Source organism: Eptesicus fuscus, chromosome 15 (assembly GCF_027574615.1).
Source record: "Eptesicus fuscus isolate TK198812 chromosome 15, DD_ASM_mEF_20220401, whole genome shotgun sequence".
In the NCBI taxonomy this organism is placed as follows: Eukaryota; Metazoa; Chordata; class Mammalia; order Chiroptera; family Vespertilionidae; genus Eptesicus; species Eptesicus fuscus.
This window is the reverse complement of record NC_072487.1, coordinates 78,884,542-78,897,850: the sequence shown is the minus strand read 5'-3', so window position 1 is coordinate 78,897,850 and position 13,309 is coordinate 78,884,542. Positions and strand designations below refer to the sequence as shown.

The 13,309-nt window shown below is 70.6% G+C and overlaps 3 protein-coding genes across 3 annotated transcripts; all 3 read right to left on the bottom strand.

The window, feature by feature from the left end:
* Nucleotides 1–178: 178 nt before the first annotated feature.
* On the bottom strand, nt 179–1,386 carry LRRC26 (leucine rich repeat containing 26). Its single transcript, XM_054726785.1, has 2 exons — nt 652–1,386; nt 179–570 (listed from the first exon to the last, which is right to left on the bottom strand). The coding sequence occupies exons 1-2, from the start codon at nt 1,328–1,330 to the stop codon at nt 254–256; spliced, it is 996 nt and encodes a 331-aa protein (XP_054582760.1). The 5' UTR covers nt 1,331–1,386; the 3' UTR covers nt 179–253.
* An 844-nt stretch (nt 1,387–2,230) lies between these two features.
* On the bottom strand, nt 2,231–3,140 carry TMEM210 (transmembrane protein 210). The gene is made up of 4 exons (XM_028127174.2): nt 3,019–3,140; nt 2,728–2,863; nt 2,519–2,548; nt 2,231–2,435 (listed from the first exon to the last, which is right to left on the bottom strand). The coding sequence occupies exons 1-4, from the start codon at nt 3,101–3,103 to the stop codon at nt 2,273–2,275; spliced, it is 414 nt and encodes a 137-aa protein (XP_027982975.1). The 5' UTR covers nt 3,104–3,140; the 3' UTR covers nt 2,231–2,272.
* A 1,747-nt stretch (nt 3,141–4,887) lies between these two features.
* ANAPC2 (anaphase promoting complex subunit 2) lies at nt 4,888–13,268 on the bottom strand. The gene is made up of 13 exons (XM_008152646.3): nt 13,124–13,268; nt 12,226–12,848; nt 11,127–11,259; nt 10,085–10,259; nt 9,650–9,769; nt 9,282–9,399; nt 8,704–8,885; nt 8,351–8,492; nt 8,123–8,198; nt 7,847–8,050; nt 6,022–6,151; nt 5,640–5,875; nt 4,888–5,562 (listed from the first exon to the last, which is right to left on the bottom strand). Exons 1-13 carry the CDS (start codon nt 13,226–13,228, stop codon nt 5,350–5,352), a joined length of 2,457 nt encoding a protein of 818 aa, XP_008150868.3. The 5' UTR covers nt 13,229–13,268; the 3' UTR covers nt 4,888–5,349.
* Nucleotides 13,269–13,309: the final 41 nt, after the last annotated feature.

Below are 13,309 nucleotides of genomic sequence, written 5' to 3'. Positions count from 1 at the left end.
CCTGCCCGCCGCTTGTACAGGCCCAGCCGTCCGCGTCCCAGTGCGTGCGCGCCTTCCCCCGCAGCCTGTGCGCGGATGCGCGCTGACCCTCCCCCCAGAGCCCGGAGCGCAGCGCACCGCTCCTCCGACCAGTGTGTGCAGTGGTGATGCCTAAAAGAATGTACGAACAGCTCGGTCTGTGTTGCTTGTTGACGCCCGGAAGGAGCGTGAGGAGGGCGAGGGGTGGGGGAAGGTTGAGGGCAGCCGCGCCCACTCAGATCCCGGCGGCGGCGGCGGCGGGGCTCCCAGGGTCCGCAGGCGGGGCCCCGCGCGGGCTGGGGTTCTGAGGTCTCCTCCTCGGGGCGCGGGCGGCGGCGCGTTGGCGGCGCGCGTGGCAGGCGGTGACCACCAAGCCCAGCGCCAGGCAGGCGGCCAGGCTGGCGAGGAAGGAGAGGGGCCCGAGCACGTAGATCACCACCAGGTCCCGCGGGGCGAGCGGCTGCGCGCAATGGCTGAAGGCGGCGTCGGGGAAGGCAGTCAAGGGGCTGAGTGTCAGGCGCCCCGGCGACACGCAGAGCAGCGTCTCGGCCTCTGCGGGACACGGGCACGGCGTTACGCAGTGGCCGGGCAGCAGCGGCGGCCGCCCCGTCCCGCCAGCGCCCCCGGGCTCACCTGGCGCGGGCCGCGGGTGACCGCGCAGCCAGGCGCAGAGCGGGCGCAGCGCGCAGCCGCAGGCCCAGGGGTTGCCACGCAGGCGCAGCGCGCGGAGGGCGGGCAGGCCGGCCAGCAGCCCCGGCGCGAGCGCGGACAGCTCGTTGTCCCGCAGGCTGAGCGCGCGCAGCAGCGGGAGCGCGCCCAGCGCCGCGGGCTCCAGGCGCGCCAGTCGGTTGCCCGCCAGCGAGAGGTTGCGCAGCGCACGCAGCGCCGTGAAGGTGCCGGGCGCCAGCGCCTCCAGCTGGTTGGCGCCGAGGTCCAGCTGCTGCAGGGCGCTCAGGCCCCAGAAGGCGCGCGCGTGCACCCAGCGCAGCCCGTTCTCGCGCAGGTCCAGGCGCAGCAGCGCACCCGCGCCCACGAAGGCTCCGGGCGGCAGCGCGTGCACGCGGTTGCGGTCCAGCAACAGGTCGCGCGCGCGGGGGCTCAGGCCGTCGGGCACCTCGGACAGCGCGCGCCCCGAGCAGTTGACCTGGCCGCCCGGTGCGCACGCGCACGCCTCCGGACAGGCTCGGGAGCCTGGGGTTCCCATCTGGGTCCCCGTCGGGGTGGCCGCTGCAGGTGCTGGAGCCCGGACTGGCCACGGCGACAGCAGCAGCAGCCACAGCGGCGGCCAAGAGAAAAAGGAGGGGCTCGGCATGGGGGCAGCCGTGGGACCTGCGGTGGGAGCGCCGCTCCGCTCGTGTGTTCCTGGAGCCCGTCCGTCCCTTCTGCGCGGCACCAATATTACCTCTCCCGCCCCAACGCCGGCAGTTCCTGTCCCAGGGCCGGGCCCGCCTAGGGCGGGCGCTAGGCACATGGCCAGGGCCCAGCGCTGCCGGCCACCTGTCCTGGAGCTGCCGGCTCCTCTTGGCCCCGAGCCAGAAGCGGCGCAGGCGAGGTGTCCCCGCCCCCTGAGTCGTCCAACACCCCGAGATCCTCCGAGGCCTGAGCAGCTGGACCCCACACACAACACCCGTCGAGGAGGCGACGCCCCGAATGGCAATGGGACCGAGTGCGCCCTGCTCCTCACCCGGGTCTCTCCCAGTTGGGGGCTCAGTGAAGTGACCCTTGTGCAGATACAGTCCCGCCCCCAAGTGGGGATGTTTCTTCCCCAAACTGGTATTGCAGGAGCACAAGAGGGGGTGGGAGGGGGGGGAGCTGGGGGGTGCTGAGCCTGGGGGACAGGCCCAGCGGTGGAGGGAGGCTGCTCACCTGAGGCTGGGGAGACAAGGCCTGCCTCACCGCACCCCACCCCAAGGACTCTCCTGGAATTTCAAGGAGACAGTGTGGGTGGGGCAGGGACACCGCGAATTATCATAGCTGATTGCGCTGGTTTTCTGAGGGATGGGCGGGGCCAGGGCCCTCCAGCTTCAGGGTTGGGCTGAGGCTCCAATGGGGGAAGTAGAGGACCAGGGTGTGGCTCCCAGCCCAAGGGGGGTGGGGTGGCCCTGCAGGTGCCTGGAGTTATGCGGCCCACCCCATCACAGAGGAGGGGACCGGGCCGCACAGACCCTCCCCGGCCCGAGGCGCTCCCACAGGTGTGAAGAAGACGGAGCAGAACAGTAAATAGGATTTCATTTCCCTCCCCCGCGGCCACCGCCTACTCGGGCAGCGGTGGGCAGAGAGGCTCCTCCAGGGCCAGGGAGGGGTCCATGGGCATGGTGACCAGGCCCTGGTCCTCCGGGGAGAGCTCCAGGCTGGAGTCCATGAGGTGGGACTCCACGTGCACCGTCTGCAGGTCCAGGTGGTCCTCCTGCACCAAACTGCGCAGCAGGGGCTGGTCAGTGCCCGAGCGGGGAGCAGGGAGCAGGGGCACGCTCACCCAGGGTACCCCAGCATCACTCACCTGCTGTCCATGGTTCCAGCGCATGTCTCACTGGGGGACAAAGGCAGGTGTGAATTCCAGAACGGGCTGGACTCCAGGAGCCCAGGTGCCTCCCCCAGGCCTCCCCCAGCCCCTGTGACTTCCCGTCCTGGGGGCAGGGGGCCCCTCTCCGGGCGGGACCCAGGGCGCGGGGCAGGCAGGGGCCCTCCCCGGCCGTGGGGCGCACACACCCCTTGGCCCGGATGACGCCGACCACCACGATGACCAGAGCGAAGAAGCAGCTGGCGCTGATGCCCACCAGCACCACCAGCAGCGCGATGAGGGCCTCGCGGCTGAGGCCCAGGCTGCAGTCACAGTGGGTTCCAGCTGCAGAGACAGGGCCGGCGGCAGGGCCGGCGTCAGCCCCCGTGAGGACCCCCGGCCACCCCAACCCCGTGGCCACCGACTGGGACAGGGGCCCGCCGGGCCGGCCTGGACGAGGGGGGGCCCTGGCGAGGGTGGCGCTGGGGCAGGAGCAGCACCTGCAGCCGGGATCCAAAGGGACAAGCATGTCAGGCCCAGGGGGCCGCCAAGCAGGCAGGCGTCAGGCTGCGGCCAGGAGGCCATGTCCAGCCTCCAGCCGACCACACGCCTCTGGACGGAACTCAGGGCAGGCGCTGACCTCACAGTGGGCCCGGAGGCAGGGAGGGTGGGGGCAGGGCTCAGCCTGAGCCTCACTTGCCCTTGGGTGTGGGGGTTGGGGCAGGGAGGGTGGATGGGCCTGGGAGCCCTCAGGGTCTCAGTCAGGCGACCTCAGCTGGGGGGGGGGGAGGCGCGGGGAGGGGCCAGAGCCCTGCATGGGAAAGGGGGAGGGGCAGGCGCTGCACTGGGGACAGGGTGGTGGAGACGTGCCCCAGACCCACCCGGGCAGCTCACCGAGGCTCCCACAGCGCTCCCAGGCGCTTCTCTCAGAAGGATGGCCGCCGCTCAGGTGTGGCCTGGTGACCCGTCACCGCCCTCCTGCCAGGGCCGGACAAGCAGGGGCCGAGGATGGCCAGGGAGTGGCCCTGTGCCCTCTGCCCTCGCACTGGCTGTTTGGGGGAGGGTCCGGCCCGTACCCCAGTGATGCCCAGGTTTGGAGGGCCCCCAGGGGGTCCCCAATCACCCAGAGGAGGTGGGAGGCACTGCCCACAGGCCAACCTCCTCTAGAGGTGGGCGGCTCAGTAATGGCTGCGGGCAGTGTCCTGGGCTCAGGCTTAAACCCCTTGGGGCTGCCTGCCCGCCCCTCGGAGGGTCTGGTCCCTGCCAGCCCCCTGCAGCCCAGGCGAGCACTGCCCAGGGGACTCGCCTGTGGGCCGGCACGGTGGGGTTCACCTTGGCCTCCTCCCCACCCGCCTAAACGGCCCTCAGCCAACACCCAGGCAGCAAGAGGAAGTGCCCGCCCCACAGTGGACCCAGGGGCCGGGGAGGCACGGCTGGGTCCCAGCTGGCCCCAGGCCATTTGGGACCTCCCTGACCCGACACAGGCGCCCCCCTCTGGTGGGGCCCTCGGGGACCTCCTGACCCCTCTACACCTGCTGAGCGAGGCTGTGACCTGCAACACAGGGTCACACCAACAGACGCAGGGCAGGTGTGCAGGTGGCCCGTGCCCGGGGCTGGCACTGCCACCGGCCAGGCCGGTCCGGCAGGTTTGCATCCTGGTTAGGATGACAAAGGCGCCCAGCCCAGTGCCAAGCAGATGCTGTTGGGAGACTCGGGGGCTTCCCGCTGGGCCTCGGAGCGGGAAGCCCTCTGCTGACCGCAGCTCAGCGGCTCCTCACGCACGGGCAGGGTTGCTGCGTGACAGCCTCCAAGGCGAGCGCTCTGAGCCCAAGCCCACTCTGCCCCGAGAGCCCGTGGCGGGCAGAGCTCAGAGGAGGAGGGTCCTGAGTCGGAAATGCTACTGGGCACCGTGCGAAGCCGGCCGTGTGCGGAGGTGGGGAGGGCGCTGGGAGGGGGCCTGTGGGACCCACGGGGTGTCTGGGCCACAGCGGCTCCAGGCTGGGACAGTGGGCACACTTGTTCTGAAGGGACTTTGTTGCCTGTGGGGCAGTGCCAGGCTCGAGCGGGTCTTGGCACCGGAGGCTGTGTGCCCAGAGCAGCTGAGGCCGGGCCTGGCCTGTCTGCACCCGGCTCCTGTGTGTGGCCCTGTGCGCTGGGCCAGGTGCGCCCTGGCCACACTCGGGGGTGGCGGTAAGGGGCCTTCCTGCGGCCGCTGGCCTTGAGGGTGGGACGGGGACAAAGGCTGCCCCTCTCGCCTGGAGGCCATGTCCCAGGCAGCCCCTCCGGCTGGGGATGCAGGAAGGTCCCGGCTCGGCAGGGACTGCGGCCACCTGCCCGCCCACGGCCCGCTAGTCCGGCAGTGGCCCTGGGACTCGGCGCAGCCTCGGGGGCTGGACCCTCAGGCCGGGCGGAGGGAGGCACTGCAGGCCCCTTCCCAAGGCCAGAGGAGTGAGGCTGGAGCTGGAGGCCTGGCGGGTGGCGGTGGCTGAGGGCCTGAGCTGGGCGAGCTCCCTCCGCCCGGCTGAGGGCCTCAGGCATGGCCACGGGCAAGAACATCTGCAGGCAGAGCCCAAATGCAGATGTGCACCGGCCTCTCCGGGGCTCCCTCCCCCCCTGCCCCGGGAGCTGGGCCTGCCGAGTGGAGCAGAGAAGCTTCCAGGTCACGAGGGGCCCACAAAACCAGTGGCGCAGGGAAGGGATGAAGAACCAGCTGCTTTACTCTGTCCTCTGGGGACCGGGCAGGGGTGTGGCCAGGGGACAGGTCACAGGGTGGGGGGAGGGACCAGCAGGGGCGTGGGGGCTGGACAGGGGGCCGCGGCAGGGCCAGGTCGTCAGCTGCAGCTCTTGGGCAGGCGGTAGACGCCGGCGGCGAAGACCAGCTGCTGGTCGCGCACCTTCTTCTGCAGGAAGGCCTGCAGCTCCTGCAGGTCGATCTCGGCCAGCGCGGGGCCGGTGACCACGAACATGCGCAGCATGCTGTAGATGCGCTCCAGCGACAGGCTCTCCAGGTTGGTCAGCATGGCCTGGATGTACGTCCAGAAGAGCTGGGGGACAGCGCGGCGTCAGCCAGGCCACCTCGGCTGCCGCCCGCAGCCCAGCCCGCCCAGCCCGCCGCCCGCACCAGCAGCTCCTCCTCCTTCTGGTCGGCCTGCGAGGCCATGCCCGAGTCGCTCTCGTCGTCGCTGTCGATGAGCACCATGTTGTCGCGGTCCTGCGGCCGCTCCTCCTCCACCACCGAGAAGGTGCCGGCGGGCTCCTCGCGCAGCACGCCCTGCTGCAGCCACACCGCCATCCGCCTGCGCAGCAGCGCCACGGGCATCTTCACCGCCTTGCTCAGCGCCTCCAGGGTCCAGCTGGCTGAGGGCGGGCGGCCAGGCACGGTGGGCGGGCGGGGCCAGACCCCTCCTCTGCCCGACACCCCCAGGCCCCGTGGGGAAGGCGCTGCCCAAGCCCTGCCACCCTCCCGACAGCGTCAGGGCCGGGCCTGAGGGGCGGCCGCTCACCTTGGTCCTGGAAGTACAACAAGACCACGGCCTGCACGGGGGTCACGGCCACGGACAGCGTGCGGTCGGCCAGCTCCACGTCCATGGTCACCAGGCCCAGGGTGTGCTTCCAGCTGAGGGTGCGCATGGCCTGCGGAGGGCGGGTGAGCGCCTGGCCCAGGAGCAGAGGCCTGGCCTGCGCCCGCCCCCCACAGCCTGCCAGGCAGGGCTCTGGGTCCCCCCACCTAAGTGAGCACCCGCCAAGGACGCTGCTGGAGGCCGAGCTGGGTCTCGGGTGGCTTCACCCCAGGATCCAACTCAGACGCAGGCCGCTGCACGTGCGACTGGCCAAGACGAGCTCATCCTGGGAGCCTGGGCCCTCACGTGACATGACCGGTGTCCTCGTACGAGGGAGAACACACAAGACGGACACGGGAAAAAGCCACGTGAAGACAGTGACGTGGCCACAAGCCAGGAAGCGACGGGGCTGGCCGGCACGACTCCCAGGGCCCTGACGCTCGGGGTCACCCGGCCTCCAGACCACCCCTGCTGCAGGCCCCGGGTCTGGGGTTCGCCGTGGCAGCCGCAGGGAGAGGTTAGGGTCCGGGAAGGGGTGCTGCTCTGACAAATGCTGACTGACACAGGGCGTGGCCGTGAGGGGTGGGGAGCGATGGAGTTTCACGCACGGACTGCCTGAAGGGCCAGGTGCCAGGCACACGACAGTGACGGCCGCCCGTGAGCCTGTGGGGACGAGGGACACGCTGCGGAGCACGGAGGAGAGGGGGCGGGACCTGGCTGGTGGCGCTGGGTGGGAGCAGACCTGCAGGTGCTGAGCTTGGAGGCTGAGCTGCGACTCCCGGGCCGAGGGCAGCTCGTGTAAGAGGGGAAGCCGGCACTGGGTGCCGCGGGCAGGGCACTCCTGTGAGCTGCAGACAGAGCCAGAGTGGGGCCCAGAGCTGGGCTGTGCGGGCAGAAGCCACCAGCCAGCCAGCCAGACGTGAGGGCGCCGCCCCTGGCGTGGACGCCCCGTGTGGAGCCAACAGGTGCTGAGAGTTTGCTCCCCGGGGAAAGGCTGCCCGGACTGAAGGGGAGACAGCAGACCAGTGCTCGGCGGGCAGAGCCAGGGCCCCCCGCGAGCCGAGGACGGCCCCCTGCCATCAGCCTCGAGCCTCAGAACCAGGTGTCAGACATGCTCCTCCGTCGGAACGAGGGCAGGTGCCCGCCCCCCCCACGGGGCGGGGCAGGCCGCTCCTGTCCGTCAGGGCTCGGCCTCACCTGACTCAGGTGGGGGTTGATGCTGAGAGCGGGACTCGGAGCTGGTGTTTAATGAGGTTCTGAACTCAGAGTGGGAGCTGGAGGAGGTAAGACTTTGGGGGTGCTGCATGTGCAAGAGGCATGCGTTTAGGGGCGGAATTGGGATCCCTGAGATGTGACGTCCTGACCCCTGTGCCTCGGGAGGCGGCCGCACTGGGAAATGGGGTCATTACAGACGCAGTCAGGGTGTCACACTCAGCGTGACTGGTGTCCTCAGAGGGCGATGTGGGCCCCGGGCCGGAGAAGCCATTGGTGGCAGCACAGGCCGGAGGGCAGCGCCTGCACCGGGCACCAGAAGCTGGGAGAGGCAGGAGGGCCCCTCGTGGACTCGGGGCAAAGCCCTGTGACCCCTGGTTTTGGACCCTCAGGAGCCAGAACTCGCACCAATCCTGGTGTTCTGAGGCCCCGTCTGTGGTGGTGGTAGGGCCGTCCCCCGACCCCGGGACAGCCGCTCTGGGCCGAGCGCTGCTCCCCGTCCCTCCACCACCCCCTCGGCCGGAGCGGGGGGCGGGCAGCCCGGCGGCGGCCGTACCTTCAGCTTCTCGTACTTCCGGCAGTAGACCTCCAGGGCCTCCCGGATGTCCTCGGGCACCTCCAGCTTCTCGTCCTTGAAGGGGGGCCAGAACTCGCTGGACAGGATGACGGCATAGACCCCGAACGGCGGCTGCTCCTCCAGGGGCCGCTTCTCGTCCTCCTCGCGGATGTTGGCGTTGATGCGGCGGGAGTCGGCCATGTCCTGGGGGGCGGTGGGGGTCTCACCAAAGGCCAGGGGGGCGGGGAGGGGAGGCGGGGCTGGGCAGGCGCCCACCTTCAGCATGACCTCGCAGAAGTGCATGGGGGCCTCGCCGAACCGCAGCTTCAGCAGCTCCACGTTGCGGATCTCCCTAGGAGGACGCGGCTCAGGGCGGCGCCCAACGCCCCACCGCGGGGCCACTCCCAGGCCTCCCAGGGCAGCCCCTGGCTGGGGCCCCAGGTCAGCAGGGCCACACACTGGGGCCCACCGAGGGTCCTGCGCCCGCAGCGCCTGGCGCCTCACCGCTCGGGGCTGAAGCTGAACTGGTGCAGCAGGCGGTCGGCCAGCAGCGAGCGGTACTCGTTGATGAACAGGTCCTTGCTGCCGTAGATGCTGACCAGCAGGCTGATGATGTCCGAGGAGCGCCGCTTGGAGCTGGACTTCCCTGCAGACGCGGGGAGGGTCACCGCCGGCACCGCCGGGACGGCAGGCCCGCCGCTGAGCCGGTGAGGCGGGACGGTGCAGGCTGGGAGGCCACTGACCCCTCAAGCCTCAGGGCCACGTGGCAACGACCTGGAAACCAGAGCAGCCACCCAGCCGGACCCTCCCGCATGCAGGGCCTCCCCCACGCAGAGCCGGTGGGCTGGGGTGCGGACCTGGGTCAGCGTCCACAGGGTCGGGGACCCAGTCCTCGGGCTCCCCGGAGTCGTCCTCGCTGTCCTGGCCAGTCTCCAGGCTCGCCGGGTCCGTCTTGGACAGCTCGACGGCCAAGTCCCCGGTCCCGTCCGAGTCCCCCGTCAGCCCGGCCACGATCTGCCGCACCGTGTCCTCCCGAGTCCTGCCAGGGTGCGCACGGGCCCTCAGGAGCCTCCCGCCTCCACCGACCCCCGGGGCCCCCTCCCGCCCCGCCGCCAGTCCCGCCCGCAGGTCAGAGACAAGCATCAGGCCTCTGCTCAAAAAATAAAACGAGGTAAAGTACAATAACGAGGACTGTGGGAGCGGCAGGAGGGAGACGACCAGGAGACCCGGCCAGCCCTTCCCGGCCGAGGTGGCAGGCACGCGTCAGGGCAGCGGCAGGCCCAGCAGCCCCAGCCCCGCTCGGCCCCTCCGGAGTCTGTCCCCGTGTGGCCCGGCTCCGCCCGTCAGCCTGGGCCGCCTCTCTGCACTGGAACCGGGCGGGGCGGGCCCCCGGGAGCTGGGCTGCAGGAGAGGAGCCGGGGAGCCCAGCGCTCACCTCAGGTAGCGGCGGACGGGCTCGCAGGCCACCTCCAGGATGACCATGGAGGGGTCCAGCACGCGCAGCGCCTTGATGGCCGAGATGTAGAGGGTGATGATGTCACACGTGTTGACGCCTACAGCCGGGAGAGGAGGCTGGCGGTGACGGCGGCTCCGGGACAGCCACCAGATCTGAGCCCCCCCCCCTACGCCCCCCCAGCAAGCAGCCTGCCAGGGCCTTGTGCACCACCCCACCACCAGGCCAACACCCTCAAGGGCCCCCCCAAAACTGCTCCTTACACACCTCCCCCAGGCCCTGCAGGTGGCTGGGAGACTGGACTCAGCCTCGGTTCTGGGCCCCGAGGTCAGCGGGGGCTCGGCCCGTACCTGGGTGGAGAAGCCGCGTCTCCAGGGCGGCCTTGAGGGACACGAGCAGCTGCTGCCGCTGGTCCGTCCGCTCCAGGCAGTACTTGAGGTCCTCCACGGCCGGCCGGGAGTCGGGGAAGTCTGCGGGGAGAGGCCGGCCTCGCACCCACGGACACACACCGGGCGGCAGGGCCGGGGGGTGAGCAGCCCCGCCCACGGGCCGGACGGCAGCGGCCCTGGGGCAGACCGCCGGGGCGCCGAGAGCTGGGCCGGAGCAGAGCTGTGAGGCCAAGGGGGCCGGGGTGGCCACCAGGGGCACGTCCCCCACCCCCACCCAACACCGGCTGGGGAGTCCGCCCTGGAGCGGGGAGCCGCGGGGGGGCAGCTCTGCCCCAGACAATGCAGCCCAGGTGCCCTCACACCCTCGGGAGCGGTAGGGCCGGCGGGGCGGCCAACCTCGGATGATGCTGAAGAGCTCCTCGATGCGCAGGCCCGCGTAGGTGCGGTAGAAGAACCTCTGCGCGTGGCAGCGCCAGCGGCGCAGCGTGGGGCCGACCTCGGGGGACGCGGGCCGGGCGGGGCCGTCCTGCAGGAACACCTTGCCCAGCCAGCCGACCACCCTCTCGATCCACTGTTGGGAGAGCGAAGTGGGCGGGGGCCCGGAACAGAGGCGGACAAGCTGCACCGATAGCACCCTGTCGGCCGGGCCCTGGGCAGCGCCCCCAAGGCCACCTGCTCTGGGGCCCAGAAGGGGGCGGCGTAGGCCCACCATCAACGCACCCCCTGCCCCTACCACACCCAACAGCGGCCCGAGGAGGGCGCAGGGCACGGGCTCACCCCCACCTGAGAGGACAGACGCAGGCCCACCGGGGACCACACACAGCCAGCCCCCACGTGCAGCTGCTCAAGCGTAGTGAGCGTTTCTGAGCATGAGCAGTACACATACCAGAGATCCCGCCACACGGACCCCGGACACACGCCCCATCCCCACAGACGCCCAACCCCGAGACCACCCGACACTGCACTGGGGCAGCACGGCTCCCGGAGCCAGGCCCCCAGGTCACGCCCACTCAGACCACTGCGCGGGGACACCTGCTTCGAACCGCCCCCACCTGATCGCAGCTAATCGGCACCCGCAGGAGTGACACTAGGACACGGGGTGGGGAGGACAACTAGGCAGTGGGAGCAGCTGGGTGATCTCACGGTCGGTCCCAGCTCCTCCATGAAACCCAGAGCAGCATCCAGGACCAGACCCCAACAGCGTGGGCGCCCCGAGGCCCTCACTGGGCCACACCAGACCCGGGCACTGCCTCCAGCCCCGCGACTCACACCGACCAGCTGAGCAGGCTGTCACCAAGGAGCCCGTGAGGGCTGCCTCCACCAGGCACCAGGACAGCTCAAGGAGGCCGGCCCCTCAGGTCCCCACGCTCTGGCAGCGTCAGGTTTGCCAGAAACCCCTTCTCCTGCCGCAGGGGCCCTGCCCCGGGCGGGGCCTCACCTTGTGGAACTCGCGCAGGAAGGAGCGCTCGTACTCGCCCCGGCAGCGGTCCTCCATCCTCTCCCGGGTCACCTGGTGCAGCGTGATGGTCACTGCCTCGGCACTGACCCGCTCCAGCAGACTGAGCCTGTGCCTGGAGGAGAGCCTGCCTGTGGAGCATGCAGAGCACACGCACGCACACGCACGCATACGCCCCCACCCCTCAGCGCACGCCTCCTCACGACCCTCCTGGCAGGGCACGACCCCACTGTGCCCGGGGATGCTGGGAGGACAGAGCACCGGCCCCCCACCTGCCCCAGCGGGCCGCGCTGCCTGGGCTGGGACACTGACTGTCCCATGCCAACAGCACGTGTGGCTCTCAGGGTCAAAACCTCATCTCCCAGAAACAGCCACCGTGGCCACAGACAGATGCCACTGCTGGTGGCCTTTAGCCCAAAGCCTGGTCTGTGATGGCAAAGGGACCGTGAAGAGATGAGGAGGACTGCTTCTGTGTAACGTCACCTGGGACGCATCCCTCAGGCCCCCCGACACCTGCCGACACAGGGCACGCCCTCGGTCCCGCTACAAGACCCTGCCTAACGGCCACCCGGCTGCCACCTCATCCAACGGGACGAAATCGTCCTGAGTGGCCACAGAGGGGGGGAGGCCATACGACAGGACCTGGCTCCAACAAGTTCTTTCCTCCTCAAAGGATCGGAGAGGCACCTGCTCGGCCAGCCTGCCGGCCTAACCTCCAACTTGTGCCACAGAGAAACAGCAGCAAGCCAACCTCTCGCAAGGACAGGTAGGATGCACACCTCCCTCCCCCGGAGCCTACAAACGGCAGAGCTGGGCTCCGCAGGGCATCTGGAATCCTGCAGACTCAAGCAAGCAAAGCGGGAAGCCCGGGCTGGTGCGAATGACCGAGAGATACGCCCTTGTCCAGGGCAAAAGGTTCTATATTCACAGCACAAGGACCCCGGCAGCCCTCCCTCAGCCGTGGCCATGGCTGTCAGGACAGATGGCACAGACCCCGGCCAGCTCGCCAGCTCTCTGCAGAGGCCAGCGGGACCCAGGGGAGCAAGCCGGAGTCAGGAGAAACAGGGGCGCGCGTACTCACAGGACCTGGCTGAGCTGGTGGAACTGCTCCAGGGCCTGGCGGCACCAGCACTGCTGCTTGTCACTGCCGCACCCCGCGCACAGGGGGCTCTGCAGGAGCCGGTAGTACCGGCGGCGGGCGTACCGGCTGTCCAAGTCCCCCTCCAGTTCAGGGTCCGTGCCCCCTTCTCCTTTCCTCTTACTCTGCATGTACACTCTCAGGAAGCGCCCATAGAGGCGCTGGACCATCTCCTGGAAGGTTCTGGGAGTGGAGAAGAACAGGACGCCCCGCAGCGTGGTGTGGACCTTGTCCCGCAGGCCCTGCGCGCCGGTGCCCATCAGCAAGCCCAGGCGGGTCCACTTCTCCAGGAGCTCCAGGCTGCGCAGGTAGGGGTCCAGGCGGCTCTCCAGCAGCCCGAACGCGTCCAGCAGCAGCAGGAGGCACTGCGGCTCGTCCGCGCAGCTCTCGCGCTGGGAGACGGCGTTCCAAAACTCCAGGGAGATGTTGGCCTGCAGGTCATTCTGCAGCACCTCGATGAACCACTCCTCCAGGACCGAGTGCAGGCCGTGGGCCCTCAGCACCTCCACCGCCGCCCGCAGCTCCTCCTCCTTCGGCGGGACGGCGCCGCTGGTCCGGGAGGACGCCTGGAAGGCAGAGGACGTGACGGAAGTGAACGCAGCGCACAGGAGAGGAGGACGGTGACAGGTGGGGGCACGTGGGGAAGGGACACGGCGGAGGAGAGGCTGCGGAAGCCCCGCTGCGCTGCCCTCGCCCGCGGCACGGGCTGCTGGGGGAACCGAACCGGGCCGGACTGCGGAGGAAGGAGCCAGGGCCGAGGCGGGCGACCGACGCTGCCCTAGCAGCCCGAGGGCGCAGGCCCAAAGCAGCGCGCAGGGACCGGGAACCCGCGCGGCCTCACCAGCCCCAGCGCGGCCGGCGGCACCAGCCCGGTGCTCACGGTGTTCCAGGCCCCGCGCAGCTCCAGGGCCGGCCCGGGGGGGCCCTCCGCCGCCGTCGCCGCCATCTGCGCCCACTGCCTCCCAGAGCCGCCGGGCGCCGCGCGCGGCGATGACGCATGCGCGCGCGGCGATGACGCACACGGAGG